The following is a 25039-nucleotide window of genomic DNA, read 5'->3' on the forward strand; positions in this document are numbered from 1 at the left end:
AATCCTGATTTCCTCAAAGACACACATCACTCAGGATGCTGAATGACCAACCAGGGAAGTTGCTAAATGGTTCCTTTATAATTGAAGAAAACTTGTTGGTTTATGTGTATCTGATTTCTTTTCTTTAAAACTATATTTTAAATATTTTAGAAATATATGAGTAAATGAAGACCAAGGTACTTCTTGTAAGTAACTGTTTAGCATGCAATCAGAATCATTCTGTATAATGCTTGAATAATTACCATTAACGTTTCAACACCAGTCATGCATTCCGTGATGGAAACACAAAATTGATTAATATTTTATTTTTATTTTAAATATTCTCTAGATAAACTTTAGCAATATTTTCTACAATAATAATTATCAAACAAATCTAAGATTAATATTAAGGCAGGCTGTGCCCAAAGTGGCAAATTCTGTATGACTGTGCCCTTTCTAAAATAGAAGCTGAGTAAATGCTATTTTAATGCAGAAGTTTGCCAAGGGTTTTTGGTAAAGAATGACTTAGTGTTAAAACAAACATCATAGAAGCCGACTTTTTAGAGAAACATGGCTATGCATTAAATAATGGAATTAAAATTTAAAACTAAAAGAAAGCCACTTGAGATATTTAAATGCTATAACTATACTCTTTGATCCAAAGCATGCAATATCTAATTTTTTTAAGAAATACAAACACAGCAGCACCAAACTTTTTTAAATTCCTATAAGACTGACAACCTAAAGGGAATGAAAGGGAAAATCAGGTCTTTGACCTGCCTGTCCTCTATTTATCGAAAATTTGTCATGCGAAGTATTTTATGCAATTTTATCAGAAATTTATAAATCTTCTCAAATGCTGCTCATATCCACCAAAAATACCCCAAACAACACTATCTTTTAAGCTTTTAAACTGGCACAAGAGAAAAGGGGTAAATTAATTGCATGTGTAAGACTTAATGCATGCAAAAGTGCACAAAAATGAACAAGAACAACAAAGATGAATGAAAAAGAAAATGGATTGTCACTGGAGAAATTTTATTTCCCCTTTTCGTGGCTAAAGCAAGCATCTACTACATTTCAGAGGATTTTAAATTCTATTTTATAACAGATGTTTAGCCTGAAAGCTCTGAGGAAACATGTTTGAATCCTAAACGTGTAGCAATGCCGCTGATCCAGAAGTGCAGTATTCACAGCCAAAGAGCTTACCCCGTGGCTCATGATGTCATCTGACCATCAGAGCACAGAAGCGATGCATAGAGGAACTGTGCACACTACTCTGAGACCATTCATTAAAAAAAAAAAAAATACTGCAGCCATGGAGCAAAGCACCATTTTATTAAAAAGAGAATTTTATCTTAGAGATTTTTATCTTAATGCACTCATGCAGTGCCTTGAAAACAAAGAAAATAAGAAGAGAGTAACTTGCATTTGAAATATGGTAGCTCCCAGATATCACTAAAAGCAATACTAATGATTGTAGATAGAGGTGTAGATTGAAGACAGGGACAGAGGTAGAGACAAAGGTATATTACTGCTTTCATAAATCTATGGTGGCCTACAAAACAAAAAAGAGGGAGATAAAACATTTCTTGTAAAAGTAATCTTGAGCAGAATCCATCCAGACCTCACAGAAGTACTCAGAGGTATTATGTTTCCTACTGCTATATGAAAATAATTATATAAGCTCCATAAACCTTGCTCCTCTGCAAAGTTTAGAACACTTGTTAAAGGTGAAACCTCCTAACACACAGCTTGTAGTTGTAGTTCAAATGTTAGGGACCTGCAAATGACAGATCTGATGCAGATTAGAACTGGACAAAAAACAGAGATGAGTTGGGTCCAACAAGGAGCAGTCACACAGAAGACAATATTCAACCTAAATGAGAGACGATCCTGTTCACTTCTGAATTATTATGCTGCATGAACACCCTAAAGAAGACCTTTTTCATGTCAGAATCACACATGCACAAGGCATGTACATTTTGTTGTCTGCATCCTTTTAAAAAATACTCTTTGGCAGTCTAGAGTTTCAAGAAGGTATTTATCATTGAAGATTGATAATTCTGTCCCTGCCAGAATGGTTAAGAGCAGATTTTGTCTCTTCAGTTATCAAAATACTTTTCATTTTAGTTAAGTGTACAATAGAAGGCCCAAACATATGAATTGGATATTTGTAATGATGCAGTTTCTTTTCTTTCCATTGAATTTCACTGGACAGGAGCAAGTTCTTGGCATGGGTTCTTTTTGCTGTGTCTCTCTACTTTGACAGTGGCAGAGGATGAACTCAGGGACTTGGGCAAATCATGTAAGTGCTCTCTCATTCAGTTTAACCTAGCCCTTAAGTTGAGTTGTTCTATCAGCTATTCCCAGATAAGACCTGCCAACTATGCCACATCACTTTCTGGTGCAGATGATTCCCATTTCCTTTCCAAACATAACCAAACAAATGAATCCCTGTTTTCATTTTGTTTTTACTGTCTTTTGGAAAGCAATCAACTAATATTCGCCACAGTAGAGAATATAATCTGAGCTATTAAACATGATTTTAATGGATGTTATTTGTAATACACCTCATAAGTTTTAAATTATACTCCATATCTTTTTCAATTACTAAATCTCTGAAATCAAAATGTAAACTCTGTAGTGATGAATACTTTGTAGTTACTCAAATATTTGATTTTAAGATACATTTTTATTGCTATAAAGGAAACTAGTGTAGCGTTTCAGACACAGCAGATGTTCAATAAAAATATTAATTAACTAAAATCAAATGATGATATTCTGACAAATCCTTGTGGGGACTGTTTTTTGATAAAATGGTTAACCCTCTAATAGCTTTCAATTTTTAGGTAGAGACAGTGAACTTCCTTCGTGTAAGTGAAATGTGTTTATTGCACAGTATTAGGAAGCTCCAGGAATGTCACAAAACAAAATTTCAAAAGAACACAGTAAGTAAGTAAAACCAACAGTGTAAAAGGTTCCCAAGTAGTGAGTGGAGAAAATGTCATGGTTGTTGCTTTGTCTTTTTATTTGTGGTGTAAAAGCTGAGCCTCAGACCAGCATGCTCCTCACTGGGTTTGCTAAAATAAATAAAACAAAAGCTGTTCCCCAGTCCCTCCACATGCTGCTAAAGAACCATTTCTTCATAGAAGATTCCACAGGTAGAGCTCAAACTTTCTCCTGCCTTGGCAAGCAAGCTGGAGTTAAGAAGTCACTCAACAGTGCAATCTGCACGAATCATCCATCATATTCATGTGGTTATCACGGTGATATTAATAGGAGTGTGCCTAGGAGAAAAAAACTAATATGTGGGGATATTTTGGTGGATTATATTTATCAGTGATCATTTGATTTATTATCTTATAAAGCAAAAAGTTATATAGTGAAGTTTAAATAGAATGAATGAAAATGAAGCTGAATATTATAAATTCTAAAAGTTCTTTTACTATTGGTGATTTCGGTGTGAATAGACTTTCAGATGCTGTTTAGCTAATGTCATTAGCACTGTGCAAGTTTGAAAACAAAAATACATTTGGAGTCTTAAGAGTTGATCAGTCAAACTAATTCTTTGAAAAAAAAATCATACTAAGTGATTAAAGAATGTAAAAGAACTGACCAGCATGGGGTTTAATTATTTTGTTTGAAAAATAATAAATCATAGTTTTGTCTAAACAAAAACCCTGCCATCATCACTGTCATTCATCATCAATTTTTGAAAACCCTACAAATATTAGGTACACTGAAAAATAAAAGGGAATGGGCTAATTCCAGAAAAATATGAAGCCTAGTGGGAAAATTGGAAGCTGCAAAGTTTAAAGTTGTGAGATGGCTTCTGAAGTAGAGCAGGGTTTAGAAAATTTCACCCCATGGGTCAAATGTGACCAAATACCTGTGTCAAATAGCTTTCAAGGTAAAAGTGGTCTTCACACTTTAAAGTAAAAAAAGAAAAAAGCATATGCAATGAAGAGATGGTATTCCGTGAACATTTTAAAACAAGTGCTTTCTGATTATTTTCAGAAAGATTACAAACTCCTAAGGTATGAAATAAATATCGATGTATGTGAAGAATCAGTAGTATACCTTAAATTTTTCTTTAAAAAAAAACAACACTAATGAGTGAATGTAGCTTAGTGGACATTTGGAATCTTCTGGAAGGGGGAAATGACAAGTGAAGAGGATCAGCTAGACAATGACACAACACTGAAAGTGAACGTCAAGTTTGACTGAGCCACCCGAGCCAAGAGTTGACCTGAGAAGACTGAGTTACACTGAAACTTGAATCAAGAAATATTTTAAATTACATTAGAAACTTTTGAAATTTTACTAATAAAGGGGAAATGTGTTATTTCGAAGCAGATGGCTACAAGAAATATTTTCATATTTGACAGTACTAAAAAAGAAAAAAAAGAGTACAAAGAATTTAAAGCAACAAAATACAAGAATAAAACAGAAGAGAAAATATTGAAATTGACCAGCGAGAAAATCTCAATATGTAAACATGTACACACAAATACCAGTGGGCTCACAGCTGCTTTCACATCCGAAATGATAATGGAAATCAGAAAATAATGGTTTAGCACTCTTAACATGTACAAACAACCTGATCAAGTGCAGATCTTATCATAAATAAAAACACCTCCTAAAAGCAAATCGGAGATTTGTAAAAGTAACCAGGAGTGAATGGGGGTGGGGTAGGGGAGAGTAAATGGAGGGAATGGGAAATGGGAAGGGAGTGGGAACTTGGATTGGCATGTATAAAGAAAAAAGATAGTTTGTTCTATGCTCTACTGGAAGGCCTGCACAACTACACAGAAAGGCACAAATAATTGACTCAATGGGTTAAGACATAAAAAGAAGAGTGAAGTTAGAAGGAGGATATGGTCACAGAAGGCAGTAGAGGACTTAGAAAAGGCAATAAGGGTGGTGGTGGTGGATATGATCAACATAATTGTATATATGAATAAAATTCTCAAAAAATCTAAACAATCAAAGGCCCCAGTCTGAGAGTTCCTTGAGGTATGAGCATGGATCCTTGAGAACAAGATCTTTGACCACCTGTAGGACTCACTGATGCATAAGACACTAATGCCAGAAGTTTCCTAAGAAACTTGAGAGGCCAAATGTGCACTTGTTCTTTAGGAAGACCTTCAAAACTTGTGCCTGATGACTGAAACACTTGTGGTTTTTGGTGACTAGATATTACTTAGTTTTACTCCCATTATTACTTCCACGTTTTGTCTTTTAGAAGTAATTTGATAGTTACTGTTTTTTTTCCAGTTTCTCATGTTATATGTATGTGAAGGTTTTCTGGAGAATAAAAAGGAAGATTACGTGCCAATAGAAGCAAGATAACAACCATTGTTTGTCAAATTAATTTATTATTTTTATATATAGATATGATGTATTTTTGGAACAGTTTGGCTAGTAAGATAAGTTAGTTATGAATCATGACTTAAAAAAGAATAATACAAGACAAAATTACAAGCAACCCTAGAGAGCATAGTCATCAGGTACTTCATGTGTTAACCCAGCATGTAAGAAGCTACGGGGAGCTAAAAAAGAACTTAGAATCAGAAATTTCCAATGACAACCCCTAATGTCTTTTAACCTTTTGAAAAATTAGCTAAATCTCTTTGAAACTTTTTCTAATAAACCTTCTTAAAATAAGATCAAAACACACTTTGCATGCTTTGGAAATCATTCACTTTTAATTTTAAACTCAGAAAAAGTAAGTGCAATTTCAGCCACAGTTTTGTTTACTGATAGTAATCCAGTATAAATTGTAAGTCGAGAAGTATCACATCCGATGCTTTATTTGATACATTGTTCATTACTATGAAAAGATGGGATTACTTTGATGGAATATATTCCTAACCCAGATCAGTTTGTTTATAAGACCATAGTATGTTTGTACTGAAAAGGGATTTACAGGAAGATTTGTCATTCTTTTCTAAGGGAGATAAATCTCTTCTAAATCCATGTAAATTCATGCTCTAACCTATATACACTTAGTACTGAGTGGAAATGTTATTTTTACTTTTTCAGTAACAAAGTGTCTAATACAGTAGATTGTTTAACAAATGTTGTTACTTTTCAAGACACCCAAGTCTTTGAAAAGTGTTTTGCCAAGTACAGTTTAGTCCTTTAATATGAAACTTAAGTATTTATATAAATATTTTAGTTTGAAAAACTAAATGCATTAAGATTATAGGATCATAGCCCCTCCCACATTCCAGAATACTTTGCTCACATCGTTTTAAATAGCTTAAGTGTAGTTTCTTTCTATCTTCTGTACTACATAGTTGTTACTAGAATTATAGACTGAAATATTACCTTTATGTGTACTAGCCACTGAGAATAAGCTTATGGTCAATATTTGACATATATGATATGAAGTAGGAAATCTATGAGAGACACAAAATATCCATATTTATTAAGTATTTCTCTGCAATAAATATACTGAATTTAGAAAGGCTAAACTCACATTTTATATGTTAGTTTACTACCTGGTTTCCACATGTACATGTGAATAAAAACTTTTGTTTTCATCTATTGTTAATTATGCATGACAATTCAATATTATTAATTGTTAATTATTAATCTTCCCTTACTGGTGGTCTGGTGTTTAGTATTTGGTAGCCTTTCAGTATTATTAATATAATTATTTTAATATCAATAACTTATAGTATCAATGCTATTAATATTCAATGTCATTAATGCTAATGAGATTGTTGTTGGTAATATCAATATTAATAGTCATCATTTTCATTATCAAGGCATACTTAATAAATGTGCAGCATACTTTAAATACTATGTTTTAAGAAATGATATTGTAAATACAAACTCTGAAAGTTAATTCACCAAATCTGGGTTTATTAGAATATTTCTGTGCTTTGAAGACTAACTTGTCTCTCCTAACACTAACTTTTTCCTACAGTACCCTACCAAGCAGTACATTCTGTACCATACTGAATTGAAACTCGTTTCCCCGTTAACTAGTGATTACTTCCAAGGATAACCTAGTCATATTCTAAGATTTATAACATAATCAAACTTGTGGGAGATTTAATCTCAGCCAATTTTGAAATTAACCTCCCTACCATGGCAGCTCTGTGGCTTTGGGAAACAATATTTCTTGAAAGGCGTTTGAGAGGAGAGAAATGTAAAGTCTCTCTGCTCATTCTGATGTTCATGTCTGTCTCTGGTAAGACAGCAGAGCTCCTTACTATAAACAGAAAATTCCACCATCACTTTCACATGTCTTCCTCCATTGCTCTCCCTTGTTTACTTGGCTCTCACAGGATGTAAGAAAATCCAGTTCTGTCTATGCTCCCCTGTGAACTCACCCTAGAAAGTTCATGCTTGCTCGCACCTCAGACTGGCTATTCAACACACAGGCTTTCCCTTGCTGCTTCCCTTACAGAGACAACAGCTAAATTATAAACTTTTTAATCCCAGCATAATGCCACATGCATCTCACCTCCTGTAACAGATCAAAATCAGAATGGAGGTACACAAAATATAAAGTGCAAATTACAGCCACTGTGCAGGAGATAAATGTGGAGTTTACATGAATTTCATATTTAGTGTTCCTAACCATCCTAAAGGTACCTCTCTAAGTATATAAAATATTCTAAGAGCTGTAAAATCTGAATCAGAAATATTTCCTTTTCAAAGACTTCCCTAGGTGATTTATAAAGCTGTTCCATTTTCACTGATGACTATAACACAGATGTCCATTGATTGTGATTAAGAACTTACCCAAACAAGAGAGTGAGGAAACCCTGGCTATGGCAACCTCCTGCCTTCATCATTGACAGTTTGGCCCCTACTGTGAGTCTGTGTGCAGCAGTAGAAGTGTGGAGAGATGGAGATGAGGAATGGAGGACTAAAGCTGCTCTTTAAGGGAAGCATGTTCACTTTTTAACTAAAAAGGGAATTAATTTAAATATCCAATCATAGGTAATAATTTCTTAAATAAGAGATTGCCTATATGAAAAAAATATTATTTAAAATATTGAAACTATGAAGAATTACGAATTCCAATAATATAATTTTACATAAAGAAACTAGTCTAAAATTGAATTAAACTTACCATGACCTGGAGGAAAAATTTTCCATTTACTAAGTGAAACTAGTTCGTATATGGATAAAGTAGGCCAGTTTTCGTAAAAAGGACATTTGCTAATTAATTTCAACTTTTGCACATTATCATGTTTTACTTTTTCCTGAAAAAGAATGCCATCATCAAATTTCAAATTTAAGAATGAACAAAAACTAGCAAATAGAGAAACAGTAGAAAAAGAAAAGTAACAACTGTATGACTATTACTCAATATTGAATAGTATTTGACTATCACTATGGTCAATAGGTATCCTGAAATTTTAATTTTCAGATCTGTTTACCAATATTCTCACTTTTTTCCATAATGTTATACAAGTGTATAAATGTTAAACTATTTTAAAGCTGTTATAGATGACTCAAAATATGTGTGTATGTATGTGTGTGTGTACATAGAGATATGTATGTGTGCATGTGTACATAGAGGTGTGTGTGTGTGTGTGTGTGTGTGTGTGTGTATGTGTGTGTGTGTAGCTGATTCTGATGAGGGAAACCAACAAGGAAATCTCCTTAAGCAAACCATTCTGAAATTTGCATATATTTGATATCTAGCATTTGGGAAATTGTTGAATTCTGAGAAAGTCACCTGTTTTTGAAGTCACCACATCAAAAGAAATTTTTTATCCTTTGAGATTCTAAGCAAGAGGACAAAGGCATCTTTATCTCCTTCCAGCATGACCTGCACGTACTATAAAGGGTCTGGACCTCCATTAGAACCTGTCAGGAAGACTATGGGGACCTTCCAAACTCAACATTTAAATAAGCTTTTCTACCCCCTAAATGAAGGAAGAAAAAATGAATTTGCATAAACAAATTGTCCTAAACATCACATCTGAATGCTCAGAATTAAGTTTAAATGCCTTTTCATACAGTCCTGGTTTTGCAAGTTTAAATGACTCTGAAATAGAATGTCAAACATTCTGTCCTTTATGGCTTCTCTGTTGTTTTAGTAAACAAAATAACCCAAAACAATCTGAGGAAAAGAGCATTTATTTCAGCTTACAAGTTACAGCCCATCATCTAGAGAAGCCAGGATGGAAGCTCAAGGCAGCAAGCAGGAACAGTAGCAGAGACCATGGGGAAATGCTGCTTACCTGCTTACTTTCCCAGTTTATTCATCTATCTCTCTTATATTACACAGGTCCACCTATCCAGGGATGGGAGCACCCATAATGTGGCCCTACACATCAATTAGCAATTAAGAAAATTCCCCACAGATATGCCTATGACTCCATCGGATACAGGTGATTCTTTAACTAAAATATCCTCTTCCATGGTATGTCTAGGTCTGTGTCAAGTTGACAGAAAGTGACTAGTTTAGGTTCTGAATAAAAGGAGTGCAGACTATTGAGATCTTGAAAGCAAAAGTGATCTGAAATAACATGGTGTTGATATGCAAACTACCTATTTGCTAACTGAGTGAATGGATGATTTTGAAATTCATAAAAAGCTAAAAAGTTTTCATAATACACATTGATGGAGAACCTGCCTTCCATGCCAGCTACCTGAACGAAGCTGTTGAAGTGTTGTTCATCAAATAAACCCAATATATGCTATCTATAATCAAGTCAAACTCCAAAAGTAACATAGATGTGCACACCATACCAATTTTAACTTCTCAAACTCCTTTGCAGGAATTTTAAGGATTTCACAGTCCTCTTCAATCACCACTGAATGTAGAGTTTTATCCATTTCAGTCTCAGATGTAACTTCCAGTGATCCAAAGGTACTCCACTTTTTCAGCTGTGGAAAGCATCAATAGCAGACAGACTTCAGCAGTGCTCATTGACACCTACACACGATGACACCGGTGAGAATTGTACGACCCATCTAGGTGAGCCTGCAAAAAGGCTGTATTCGTAGTTCCAGTGCAATGAGAGAAGGGGTCACTCATCTCTGTAGAGATGGCTCATGCAGCTCCAGACATGCCTTTCTCTCCACACAATTTTTATTCTTTGGCAACATCAAGAAAATAACATAAGAAAGGATCCTGCTTTATTTATTCAGCCATTTCCCTGAAGTACCAGAAAAGCACTTGGTATACTGTCAAAATTAAATAATTATTTGATGAAAGCAGGCTGCAAATACTCAATATACAGTTTCTTTATTAATAGCCTTGTATGTTTGTAGTGGCAAATAAAGTGAATACAGTGTTATGTCATGGATAAATCATTTATATATGTGTATTTATGTAGGGTTATCTAATTTAATAAACATTAAACAGAATGTTATCAGTAGAATACATAGGTCACTATGGCAAAAAGAGACAATTCATTGTCACATGGAGTATCTATGCTATGCTTGCCTAGGAAAAACTCTAGAGAATGTGAATAACAAGTGGCATATTTACATGAAATTTGAACTTCCTTAAAATAACAAATCAATATGACTATTCAAGATACTGTTTGGTGGCTACTACATGTATAATACAGAGAAAGACTTATTCTTGTTCTTCTTGAAGAAATAAATAGCTGAGCTTGGCGCAGTAATACCTAAAGAAAGAGGGTATTTAAACAACAGGACAAAGTGATCCACATTGCTATTTAACTGGGATGAGGTCATGAACGACTGAGTTCTGGAGATTGTTCAAATGTAGGATAGAACATAAGGTTCATTATCATCCAAGGTGAGAAACTGGAATTGATCCTAACGCCTAGGAACGCTGATGAACACTACGAACGTAAAATACAGACAAGAAAAAACTACATACACTAATCCATGAGAAAAACAGGAAGTTGCATTTCAGCTATGAGACTTGACAGAATTTTCAGAAAATGAGCTATCTAGCTCAGCAACTTGCATGTGTGTGGTTTCCCATTTTCACATAGTGAAAACCCACAGCAGACTAGTTAATGCAAATTCTAGTGACAACCCAGGAAGATAAAAATGTTTAAAGTCATGTGTAAGCTTCGGAGGAAAGGAAATCCCACAGAAGCAAATAGCCTTAGGATGGCTAATTAATAAGACTGCAAGTCATATACATGACTGAACACCAACGAAGAAAAATCTACAATGAATGTTTAAAAAATCCAAAGAACCTATTCACATTGAATAGTGATTTTATTTAGACATAAAATCAGATCATGAAATAAAAAAGAACAAAAATATTTTGGAAGGAAAATAACAATTAAAACTGTAAATAAAATTTACTGAAAGGATATATACAGAATAAAGCAAATCAAATTGAATTCATATACAACATTTAATTAGTACTTAAAATATATAATTTTGGAAGGAATAGAATTAAGGGTGTTGAGCAGATTGGCAGATGGACATACATCAAAACTTCAGAAGAATCCCAAAAGAATGTGCTAAACATAGTCTGTGATTGACAGTGATTGCAAAATTAAGCCTCTCAAATAAACGAACACATAAAGAATGAGTTCTGTCAGTGCTCAGAACTCAGATTCTGAGTTGAGAGATGAACCCTAATTATTCTGCTCTTCCAGCTGCCCCCTACAAAACTGTTACGAAAAATTTCAAGCAGACATTTTATCCCTTATGTTCCTCAGCATTTCTTATTGTTATTACCCAGTCCAAATTTAGTCCAAATTTGTCCAATTTACCGGTTCACAACGACTTCTAAATACTTATGGAAGCTTTCTTTCTTGATCAAGTAGTCATAAACACTGGACCCCGTAATATTAATTGTGAAATCATAAGGCTTTCAGTGCCTCTTTCCTTTGTAATTATTTCATTGAATTGGTTTTATATTTTTCAGTTTTATAATGTTTCTACTTTGTTCTATAAATACAGCCATCTTCAAAGAGCTCAGGTAGAGTAACTTCTAACCTGGAAATTATATTTACATAAAATGGCAATGCAGAGCTAGAGAAACACAAACAAGACGATGGTTCTGTATGTTATGCTGAACAAATATTTATAAGATGAATTTCAGTAAAAACAAAAAAAAACCACTAACAAAGGAGAAATGATGCACGGAATTTGAATACTATAATGGTAAATGCAAAAAGCATTGTTGATTACTACAAATTTAAATGTAAATGAATAATATAGACTGTTCCTAACATGCTTAAAATTCTTTCTGATATTTAACTCAGAAGAAAGGAACATAAAGATATTTGAGATTAATAATGTGCGTATATAAAAATTATTTAGCCAAGAGATACCATACAAAGTATGAAGCGAGTTCCACTAGGACCTGGGGGAGTCTCCTTCTCAGTCTCAGAACTAATCTTACAGCCCACCTCCTATTTCTATAATAACCTCAGTTAGTCCCTCATGTCACAGCGGGAATTTGAAGATCTCACATGAGATCTCAGGCAGGCCCACCATAGCCTTATTATCCAAGGCAGAATCTATTGCTATTTATGTCAAACTCATCCAGATATGAAAATGTCTATAAAACGGAACATAAGGAAAAGCAATTTATTCAAAAAAGATACTTTGAAGTATTTATATTTTTCTAATATACTACTATAATAGGCAGAACCACACTAAATATTTATATACCTACTTTTGATCAGGGACCCTGGTCAAGTTCTATCAGTGAGGATTTAGAGGGAAAAAAAAAAGCAAAAACCAAAACTTTTCTCATAGGAAAAAATAAATGTTCTCAATACTTGTCCTTTTCTTTAAACTGTTGCTCCCGTTTAAGTCATGGCTGTCCTATCAGCAACTGTAACTCCACCAGGAGCTGTTAAACCTAAGTGGCAAGAGCCAGGGCCGGAGGGAATTCTGTTCCCTCAGCACCAACTCTTTCAAAACTACAAACGGAATTTACCTAAATCTCTGTCTCTCTAAAGAACTCTGAGATTCAAAGGTTGTGGTGAAATTCTGCTTCTCAGAGGCTGAATAGCAAGAAGCTCACCCTCCTGCTTCTCCTCTCCCTCCTTAAAAACCCACATCCACCTGGCTTCTCCCTACAACTTCCTATCAGGTAGTTACTAATTCAACCTTCTAACTACAAGTGAATTTTACTTAATCAAACACATCTTTGCATCATTAAATAAATGATCCTGGCCACACAAAAGTAACACACCTTAAAATAATATTCTACAACAGTTATTAATAAAATAGTTACACATAGCATGAATATAAAAATATGGGAAGTCTATGTACAGCACATAGACACTATGTATCAATATATAATATAATAAATTACCAAGGGCACCAAAATCTGCATGTTTCAACTCAAGAAATAGCCAATTCACCATTCTCCACACTTGTGTACTGTTCCATTTTTCAATAGACAAAAGGTTGACCACTCACATTGATAAGGGTTGTTCTTATCTCTCAGTCTACTGGTTCAAATATTTAATCTCTTCCTGGAACAACCAGGAGGTACACCACACCCAGAAATAATGTTTTGCCAGCTACCAACCTCCTTAGTCTAGTTACAATGGCATATACAACTGGCCATCAGTAAAAAAAAAAAAAAGAAAAAACAATCAAAGATTATATATAATATATATTTAAAGCATTTCTAAAAATAGACATGGTATTATACTCTCTAATCCCAGCTTCTCTTGAAACTTGAGGCAAATGATTCAAAGGTTAAGTGTTCAAATCTAGACGGCTGATTACAGAAACAAATTAGAATAATTAGGTGTTTAAAGGTTTTCATTCATTATATTTTTGCTTTTCTTTGTTTTACTTTTTATTCTTTTTACTTTATCATACTCTAATCACCATTTAATACTCAATTTTACTTTTGTGCACAGGAATAATTTTAGTCAGTCATTAAGTTACATAAATATTTTAACTATTTAGTAAATTCTTAGCATGCAAAGAATTTATTTCCTATGCCTTCTTCGTCTTATCTTCAGTGGCCTTTTCTCGGTTTTATTTTTCCCATTGCTCTGACCACGGATGGCCATTTGGTTTCTTGGATATTCACAAGTTGTCTCCATTATTCTTTGCAAGTTGATAAGGTAAAGGATAAAACCTAACAACAGTGAAGAGTCTTATGTTCCCTCAGATTCCCACAGTCCACAAACAAGAGGACTAGAATTTGATCTCAGATCATTCAGTGCCCATTCTTTCCTCTTTAGCATGCACTTAGCAGAAGATTTTAAAGGTATATTCTAGGGTCTTGTGAGATGGCTCAGTGGCTAAGAGGGCTCACTGTTACTGCAGGGGAATAGATATCCTTTCTTGGACCCACATCTGATGGCTCGTCACCTCAAGACCTAGAAATACCACTTTGGGGTATATACTCAAGGACATGTGCTCAACTCCAGTTCATGGCAACATTATTTGTCATAGCCAGAACCTGGAAACAACTTAAATGCCCCCCAAACAAAGATTGGATAAAGAAGATGTGGTATATTTATACAATGGAGTACTATACCGCAGAAAAAAAGTAATGACACCTTGAAATTTGCGGGCAAATAGTGAAGTAACCCAGAATAAGAAAGACAAATATATAAGTACTCACTCATAAATGGCTTTTACACATAAAGCAAAGAAAAACTAGCCTCCAATTTATAATCCCCTAGAACCTAGACCACAAAGAGGACCTGAAGAGATACATACATGGATCTAATCTACATGGGAAGTAGAAAAAGACAAGATCTCTTGAGTCAATTGGGAGCATGGGAGTCATAGGAGAGGAAAGAAGGGGAGAGAAGGAAGGGAAGAAAGTGGAGAAAGAGATATAGGTCAATAAAAAAAATGTTCCTTGAAATAAAAAAATCAATCCAGGAATATATCCAGGTACTGGTGGCTCACACCTTTAATCCCAGCACTAGGGGGGTGGAGACCGGATCTATTTAACTGGGCAAGGAACGGAATATAAAGGGGAAGAGACAGGAACTCACTGGAGGGTGGAGTCTGAGGTTTTGTGGAGACACAGTGCAGTCTAGGCAGTCTGAGGACTGTCCCTTCAGTCTGATCATTGGTAGAGGTAAAATGTCTCTGTAGTGACTTACTACTGTTCTGCTTCTCTGATCTAGAGCTTTAACCCCTGTATCTGTCTCTGGGTGTTTATTATTCGTGCTACACCCATTAAAACCAGGATTGTGACAGGGCTGTCCACCACCCCCACCTCTTTTCAATTTAGTGCTCAATGCATCATCTGAAGCAATAAGGCAAGAGAAGGAAATTAAAGAGATGCAAATCAGCAAAGAAGTCAAAATATCCCTGCTTGCAGATGATATCTTCTTATAATAAGAGCACTGAAAAACTCCACCAGAAAACTTGTAGGAATTATCAATGAGTTCAGCAAATTAGCAGGATACAAAATTGACTTAGAAACATCAGAATTATTTCTTACACCAACAACAAGCAGAGAGAAAGAGACCATGCTTATATTTCTATTCATATCAATCTCAAAAACATATTTAGAAATAAACAGCAAAGGAGGCAAAAACCCTCTGGAAGGAAAACTAAATCTCTAAGGAAAGAGATGTTTGCCTTTTCTTCTCACTGTGACAAATACCTGACAGAAGCAGTGTAAGAAAGGAAGAATTTGTGTAGGTTTAATATCTGAAGATACAGTCAGTCTCCAGGGCAAGAGTGCAAGGCATGTGATCACATCCAGTCCACTGCTAGGAGGCAGAGAGAGATAAAAGCCACATTAGGGTGGCTCTGCGTTTTAGGGTGAGTATTCCTGCCTCAATTTTTTTTCCTGCCTCAATTTTTATACATCTATATACATGTAACAAAAACAATTAAAGAACATTAAAGAAAGAGAGGCCATAAATTGAGAGGGAGCAAGGAGGATTCAGATATGGAAGGATTGGAGGAAAGAACAGGAAAAAGGAAAATGAGGTCATTTTAAAAAATTTAAAAGTATTTAATAAAAAAGGAAAGAAAAAGCACTAATCTAACACCCATAAGGAGTCTACACAAATCCAGAAGCGATTGAACTTGCATTTTTATGTTGATAGATTGTCTATAAGAAAAAATATAATAATGTCTTAATTATTATAATGAGATCAATTCATTAATTCCTTTAGTATTGCTTTTAAGGAAAACATAATATCTGGGTGGTGATTGTGCATGCCTTTAAAACTAGCAATTGGAAGGCAGAGGCAGATGGATCTCTGTGAGTTCGAGGCTCAGCTTGTCTACAGAGTGTTTCAGGAAGTGGAAAGGTACGAGAAACCCTGTCTCAAAAACAAATGCTCGAAAAAAAGCATAATAAAAAGACATTTTTCGTCTATCCCCCTTCAAATCATCTGCTCTTGCTTCTTCATCCAAAGTTAGCACAATTCCTCTTCCACTGAATCAGCCTTGCTTATGTCTTATAAGTGTATATATTGGAACACACAGCCATTGCAAGTGTGCAATATACTTCTGAAGGATTCCTTCATTAATAGTCTTGATCAAATGTCAAGGTCAATAGTATCAGTGTCATTTATATTTGAGGGCTATGTTATTTGGGCAAACTTAAGTGCCTGAAGATTTTGGAATCTAGAAATCTAAGATATAAAAATTTTGTTATAATTTTAACTCTGTCTTTACAAAAGTGTAAACTTCTTACCACTAACTGCCGTGAAGGCAGGTATATCTCAGCCACTGTGGAGTCTTTCAACTGTGCATCAAAAACGAGGCTTTCTCTGGATATTGAAGAGATAACCGAGTCTTCTTCACCAGTCAGACTTCTTAATACCTTTACCTGAGGTCGAGCAAAGCCCTTCAGTATGATATAAAGTCCATCATCACCAATCACTGAAATAAATTGAAACCAAATAGATAAATGATCTGGCTGACAAATAGATTATACCTGCTGTACCTCATGTAAATTCTTTACAGCCTACCGTATCATGATAACCTCAGCCCAACACTAGAAATTCATGGTGAAATAACAAGAATAACAAATGAATGCTTGATTTATTCTATTTTTAGTTTGTAATATTTTTATTAGAATACAATTATACCATTAAACCCTCCTGTTTTAAGCATGCCATGTAGCTTTATATATTAAAGTATTATATTTTAATAAAAAAGAGAGCGAGATAATGTGTTTTCTTGCTAATAGACTAAACTTCTATAAGAAAAATAGGATTAAGAATACCTTTAACCTTTACCCTCTCCCCCCAAATTTTTGGTTTGCCTATTTTGTATAGTGAGACAGGCCTACTAAGAATTCCATTAATATTTGCTCTGAACAGATAGTGGACTAGCTGAGTAAATAGTTTGCAAAGGCTGATTTTTACAGTACTTGTTCTACTCCACATTGTCTCCACAGCTCATCGTCTTATCTGATTCCTGAAGCTCCATTTTCCACCTGCAGTCCTGGCAAGAGTATTTCACTGTTAGTACTCCAACACAATTTAAAAAATTCACTACAGGGTTTTGAAAAGCATCTTTAGTATATGGAAAGTGGATGGGCCCAGCAGTGGTGGCACACGCCTTTAATCCCAGCACTCGGGAGGCAGAGGCAGGCGGATCTCTGGGAGTTCGTGGCCAGCCTGGTCTAGAGAGCTGGTTCCAGGACAGGCTCCAAAGCCACAGAGAAACCCTGTCTCGAGAAAAAAAAAAAAAGAAAAAGAAAAAGAGAAAAAAAAGAAAGTGGATGGTATATTTCCCCATTTCTCAACTGTTCACATAACTTTATGACTGAATAACATCATTAAAGTGTTATGAATTATCCTATAAATTGCTCACTCACTTTCAGTAAACAGAAACTTTGCTAACCTATAATCAGAGGCAATTGTATGTCTTTATTCTACTCTCAAAGGCATCAGTTGCTCATATTCTCTGTACCTTTTTTTCTCTAACTTGAGTATTAACTCTTCCAATGACATGGAGTAATTTTAATGATTTTTTAAAGTAGACATTGGTTTTGCATGGATGTCTAAGAATAAAATGTATTGCATGCTGAGTAGTAAGTAATCTGTATGGTGGAAGAAGAAAAGATAAATAATTCTATTAATTAAGTTATCTGTGACTGAGTGTGTAGGGTGAAGATAGGAGTAAAGTGAATCAAAAGACAGAGACACCTGTGTTTGGGTTTTGGCCAAATTAAACAGGCATTACTTAGGTCACATTAAAGCAGAGAAAGATATGTCCAGTGTGAATTCTGATGCAAGGCTGCTACTTGCTTCCTCATTGTAAATTGCTTTCTTTTCCTTGACTAAGAAAGCTATAATTTTCTTGGATGCCATACAGACAATGTTAAAAATATCACTTCTCACATGCTCTTAACATGCATGTTCATACATGCCATCCAATTAGGAAAATATTAGGAAACATTCTTTCCAAGTCTTCACATCCACTCTTTCTGCTGCCAGGAACTGGGATATGATATTGGAACCAAGACACGTTTCTTGAAACTGACATGAAAGGTAGGACAATTAGATGATCCTGACATTTACTAAGTTTTTTTTGATGTCTTATTATAAGATAAATAAGTCTTCAATTTGTTTGAACAATGCCCTTTAATTCACCATTTCAGAAGCTGAACCCTTTGTCTGTATTGATATTGCTGATATTTTTCTTGGCTCTGAGAATGATTGGTGTACCAACATACATACGTAGTAACATTGTTTTTGGAAACATAACCCATGTAAAGGACACCAAATTTCAACAACTCTATTTAAAGAATGGTATTTTATAAAAGGAGATGCTATAGATAATTCTCATAAATCTAACACCCAAATACAATGCTCTCTGGTTTGCAAGAACATATTTAAATAAGCCTACTTTGATTTTTAAAAAAAGAAATATCATGTGATTATGTGTGGTTTTCTACCTTAACAATGCAGATCATTGTAATACAAGCTATTTCACAGTATTCTCCCTTAGAAATCATAGAATATCAGCAGTCAGAGTACATGTGATAATTAGGAAACAGATGTCACAGTAGGAACTCCCACCATAAATAGCACCCTGCAAATAATATGCGGTCACCTTGGGAATGAGTAAAACTTCATTCATCTTCTCAAGAAAACATTCTTGTCCTTCAGGATTTGCAAGCTAATGAATATATTGCTATGTCTGAAGAACATATCATACACACATATACACATACAAATTTGTAGCCATGCAAACACAGACATAGGAATATATGACATATGTGTACAATACATCTATACCATACATACAATGTGTACATGCTGATTTTATAGAACCATAAAAATTCTCAGTAAGAAGGAATGTTTACTATGTATATCAGAATTCTAGAATTAAAACTTAAAATGTTTCTTTAAATTAATGTAACTGGATCAAAGCAGAAACAGAGTTAACAAATTTGTCAGCAATAATTTAAGAAGTATTTCATATTATAGTGCCTCAAATGTGCAGACAAATTGTTTAGACACTATGAAAATGCTTGAAGAAGACAATACAGGCAGTTCAGTATTCAAAAGACAAAATACAAACAAAAACTGTTGCTAATTTTATGAGCTGTGAAAGAATATGATAATATGAGCTTTTGAAAAAATAGACTTCCTATTTACACGTTCAAAATATGTAAAAAATTACTGTAAATTTTAAGTAAAAGGGATTCAAAAATCTTAGAAAACTCAGACAATATTATAAAAATAGTTGTTTCTAAAGCATAAAATATAGAATGCTAGACGCTAGGATATTACGACTTAATAAAAATTTACCTCACTAGGGCTAATTTTTATAAAAAGTAATTGAATGGCTAATTTATATTACAAACAAAATCCAAAGAAATACTTTTTGAAGATTTAAAAGTGACATTACATAATTTCATATTTTAAAAGAAACAATTCTTGACCACTTATGAAAGGAGAACAAAGAACATTTTAAAACTAGAGGGAATTTTAATTGATCATCTTATTATTGACAACTTCAGAGGTTAAAAGCCAAACACATAGGTTGATTAAAGTAATTTGTCAATTACTATCTCTCTTCCTCTGGTATACAGGCTTTTAAGACTAACCATTCCAGAATGAGCTAAATGTTCCAAACAGTTGTGCATGAATAAGGTCATAGTGTCAACTGGATAATACTCCTTTGACGTAGAAACTGAATTTAAGTGTCATCTTCTGCTCAGGAAAGACTTTCATGCTCCTGGCCAGCTTTATTCAGAATAACTAATGTATACCTTAAGCAACCTTGTACACAACATTAGTGTCATGGACCACTTCACACTCAGATGTTAGCTAAATATACCACACTCCTCAAAGATGGAACCATGACTCTGCTCTAGGATTTCCAGTTCTAAGCATACATCTGGGTTATTTTGGGGGTTTTGTCTACAAATCAGGTATTTATTGAATGAATTAAGACTTAAGTGGATTTTGATAAAAAGCAGATGTAAATGGTATGAAGGAAAACCAGAATATTCATTGCTTTGTGTACAAAGATAAAATCCAGCCCACACCTAGAGAGGTGAATCTCTGAGTCTAGTAAGTAATAAATCAAACCTCAACAGATACAAAAGAATTGGAATAACCCCATGTATCTTATCAGATCAACATATTTTATAATTAGAATTTAACAGCAATACTAATTTCAGAAAGCCCTCAAATGCATAAAAATTAAACAATGCTGACCTGAAGCACTAATGGTCAAGGAAGAAATAAAGTAATAAATTAAAGACTTTCTAAAATTCAATGAAAATGACCACAGAACATAACCAGATTTATGGGACACAATGAAAGCAGTGATAAGAGGAAAGTTCATAGCACTAAATGCCTATATAAAGAAGCTGGAAAAATCCCACACAAGTGAGCTAACAGAAGATGTGAAAACTCTAGAACAGAGGATGAGGAAATGCTGTCATATGGAAGGACCTGGCATTGTACTGATAACTTCATGTCAACTCTGGTTTACCTGCACAAAACCAAGTATCTTCCAACCACATCTCAGTGTGGGTAATGAAGGATGTCATGAGATCCCACCTGTAGCTGAAAAGATACTATGAGCTGATGGACGATAGAGGAGAGAATGGCAATTTTCTTGGGAAGTGTGAAAGAAAAAGGACAAATGAAGTACCACATAGTAACAAATGGTTGGGAAAAGTGCTGGAGGAATTTGAGGGGGAGAGGAAGGAGAAAAATATAATCACAAGAGAGTGTGCACAAGTAAAATATTTATAAAGAAAAATTTGAAGGCTGAGCATTAATTTAGCTTTTTAAATAATTTTCTTTTTTTCAATATATCACAACTGCAGGTTTATCTCCATTTACTCCTTTTAAAATGAAAACAAATAAGCAAAAGTTAGTTCAGAGCAGATTTTATTTAAGACAACAATATTCAGAGTAGGAATATTGATCTCCTAAATTAAACATATCTAATTCTATCTATATTTATTAAAAAGTAGTGCTTATAGAGATGTTAAATCCAAAGCAGGAACTAAAATGACAGAATTTCACATAAAAAACGAATACAACTAGAATAAGAAAATAATCCAAAATGAGGACAATAAGCTAGCTGAGCTTAAGGGGATTAAGAAAAAAATCCTCCTTTCCCTTATTTGTATTTTAAAATATTAATAGCTTACAGCATTTCCTATGATGATATTTCATTAGCAGAGAAAATATGTGTGGCACAGTGATGAATCATACAAATTTTCTGGAAACAGGAAGTGAGACCAGTGGGAAGCTGATGGAAGTAATCCCTATGTAAAGAAGCAAATGGGGGACTGAACTGACCAATAAGAATAGGAAAAAGAAAAAGAAGCTGAGAAAGAACAAGTAAATCTGTAAAACAGAGCTCAGTTACCATAAGAGGAAAAGTAAGTAGCTTACATGTTCTTGTTTTTAAGATTTCACATCTGAAACAACTCATAGAAAAAGACCTATATTAGTCTAAACTTGTGGGGAGGAGGTGATTCAAAGCAATAGTCCATATGAGTGAGACCCAGGCTCTGGCATGTGGCACTCAGAACAATGTCTATTGGAGCTGAATCATGAGCTGGATGGAATGAAGGCTTTCACAGGGAAAAATAACACAGAGGGGGAAGCTTTGGGGAAACAAAGTGGCTGGAGTCACAGAATAAAGAATGAATGCTCTTTTCAGAGATGTTGAGGAATCAATCTTCAGGGAAAGATTTCCTAATTAAATCACCCCTTTCTTGTCTGGACTGGATAAGAACGATGCTAAGAAAAGTTATGCTAAGACAAATTGCAAAGACTGCAATATTTAAATCGAATCCATCCTGTGCAAGCCTGTTACAGAAGGAAAAGATTTAGTGAAAAATTAAGAATCCATCTATTTCATAGCAATACACACAATCTGTGACTGAATTTTCCTTTTCAAGTTACTGCAAAAGTTTTAGTAGAAACTGGACTTCATGTTTAAAATCAGTGTTTTCTGGGCTAGGTGTCATATGGTGTTGTCTGCAGCTTCTGCAGCAAGCTTACAGGATGTCCTGGTCTTCAGGAAGACCATCAAGTCTGTACTGAGAGGGCTGTGCTATTGTGGAAGCTACCTGAATAAGAAGCATTTCTGACTTATCTGTTCATTTGCTGATGGATTATTGGGACACTACTTATTTAGTTTGAGGAATATTTTTAATTACTTACAATTAAAATAGCTGCATATTTATAAATATTAGATTAAGAAATTAATTATTTTATTCATTTTTGGCAATTATATATAACAGTTTTAAACATCCAAGTCCTTTTTATTAGAATCTCTTACAATAATAGGAGCATTCATTGTTCAAAAATGTTTGCTTATTTATTGTGTATATGACTATATGTGAGGATTATTGACTTCTCAGTAAAGTAGTTCATTCAGTCTCTATGGTGAAGAGGCGCTTATTATATGTGCTTGTACACAGATACAAGGTTCTTTAAGAACTTAATGTAAGAAAAACTTACATTTTTCTTCTTTTTTTTATTAAATTTATTTATTTATTAAGGATTTCTGCCTCGTCCCCACAACCGCTTCCCATTTCCCTCCCCCTCCCCCGATCAAGTCCCCCTCCCTCATCTGCTCGAAGAGCAATCAGGGTTCCCTGACCTGTGGGAAGCCCAAGGACTGCCCACCTCTATCCAGGTCTCGTAAGGTGAGCATTCAAACTGCCTAGGCTCCCACAAAGCCAGTACGTGCAGTAGGATCAAAAACCCACTGCAATTGTTCTTGAATTCTCAGTATTCCTCATTGTCCGCTATGTTCAGCTAGTCCGGATTTATCCCATGCTTTTTTCAGACCTAGGCCAGCTGGCCTTGGTGAGATCCCAATAGAACATCCCCATTTGAACTTAGGACCTTCGGAAGAGCAGGCAATGCTCTTAACCGCTGAGCCATCTCTCCAGCTTACATTTTTCTTCTGCTGCTTCCTTTTGTCTTGTGTAAATTTTATTCCTTAGGATAAAAACAAAGTACACATTCTGCAGAAACTTAGGGAACTATGTGTAGGACTTTGAATGGAGAAATAATACTACCTAATGTACCAAAGCCAGTTTTCCACAATGTTGGCAATTCTGGGAGCTTCAGGAGCTGAGCAAGCAGAAGGTCTACATGGAGGCACCATTGAGATTCAAATGATGCTTTGGACCATCGCTTTTAGTCTTCTTGGGTTTTTTTGTTTGTTTGTTTGTTTATTTGTTTGTTTTTTTTGAAATCAAAGTATTTTAACTTCTACATAGTGAAAATTATCCAATTTTTTGTCATTTATAACCCTGGTTATAGTTACTGAAAATTAATCTGCAATTTAAGAGTTTAACAGTTTTTCTTCCTCCACTTAATCTTTAATCAATTTTGGCCTAGCACAAATATATATATTATTACTTATTATATGGATACACTTGACCAAGCCACATTCTTTGAAGATTTTTGCTTAGACCACTAGATTATCTTAGAAATAAAATCTAAAAATAAACCATACCATTAAGTTATTATTCATGGACTTAATGTTATACTGATCGACATATGTGTCTACATACTGATATATATTATTTGATGCTAAAGATATTTGTAGTAACTTCTTAAATAGATATATGTGGGTCCTCCAGTTAATTACCTATTTTCCATAATGTTTGTTTTTATCTGAATGCTCTAAATTTTCATATGAATTTTTAAAAAAATTATCAATTTTTATAAATTGGTGTTTTTACTAGTTATATTTGATCTGCATATTAATTTAATTATTATAATATTAATCCTTTAAAGTATGACTATTGGATGAGTTTCTATTTACTCAACTTTAGCTTCAGATTATTCACTGCTTTTATGAATGCTCTTTTCATTGTAAAAATATTTATAGTATTTTATTACAAACATTTCTCAATTTATTATAAGGTTACATAAATTTTAAAAAGTCAAATAAAAAATACACCTATTCCATGTTCATGATAGCCTTACAATACAGTACATTGCAAAAATCCCCAGGCTAACTGGCAGGTGTTTTTAACTACTGTGGAGCATCACACTGTGATATCATGTAATCTATCTCTAGTCTGAAACAAGACTGCAGATCAATACCTAATGCATGATTTGTACTGACTGCCATCTCCTCTGTCCCTTTTTAGTAATTTTGATACAGTTAATATAAGAGATCTTTAAATAGAATAATTTTATAGTATAATAACAAAAGATAGCGTGATTAATTCCATGATTACTTAGAAACATATACATCATTTACATAAGTAATAATATTATTTACTTGTTTGTTTTCAGGGACTGAATGTATAAAAGGCTATACAGTTAAAGGCAAATTTAGGAAACCTGCTCAAGTAAGGCACCTGAAAAAATCTAATGGCTGTATAAAAAGACCAGAAGGCACAAACAGCTGTGTAGAATTGCACCAGAGAATTGAGCCTCTGTGGCAGATTGAAAGTCGGCAGCCTGGGAACAAGGGACTGAATGGGGGAAACACTTTAAAATCACAGCAGACGGAGAGAGGCGTACACATGAATAAAGCCAATGGAGAGAGCAGACACCTAGACTGGCTTTTCTCTTAAGTTGAAGGAACAAAGAAAACTACAAAGGTTGTGTATCTAATGAGCTGACACTTTGATAGGGAAGGATCTGAGTTGTTAGAACTACATGTCTTGAAAACTCCAAAGGATCTGGAAATAGTTAGGTGAAGAAAAACACAGGTT

The 25039-nt window shown here is 34.3% G+C and overlaps 1 protein-coding gene across 1 annotated transcript in view; it reads right to left on the minus strand.

Annotated features, from left to right (window-relative positions):
- The window catches only part of Cnbd1 (cyclic nucleotide binding domain containing 1), a 261717-nt gene that overhangs the window by 86709 nt on the left and 149969 nt on the right, over nucleotides 1-25039 (minus strand). Inside the window, exons 6-8 of the mRNA XM_041656754.1 lie at nucleotides 16553-16740; nucleotides 9709-9846; nucleotides 8078-8210 (exon numbers count right to left, since the gene is read on the minus strand). Of these exons, the coding sequence (XP_041512688.1) occupies nucleotides 8078-8210; nucleotides 9709-9846; nucleotides 16553-16740 (459 nt within the window). The remainder of the gene's footprint in view (nucleotides 1-8077; nucleotides 8211-9708; nucleotides 9847-16552; nucleotides 16741-25039) is intronic.

The sequence above is a fragment of the Microtus oregoni genome, unplaced genomic scaffold (genome assembly GCF_018167655.1).
Source record: "Microtus oregoni isolate MIOR12 unplaced genomic scaffold, Mior012 000008F_ref0000371, whole genome shotgun sequence".
Lineage (NCBI taxonomy): Eukaryota > Metazoa > Chordata > Mammalia > Rodentia > Cricetidae > Microtus > Microtus oregoni.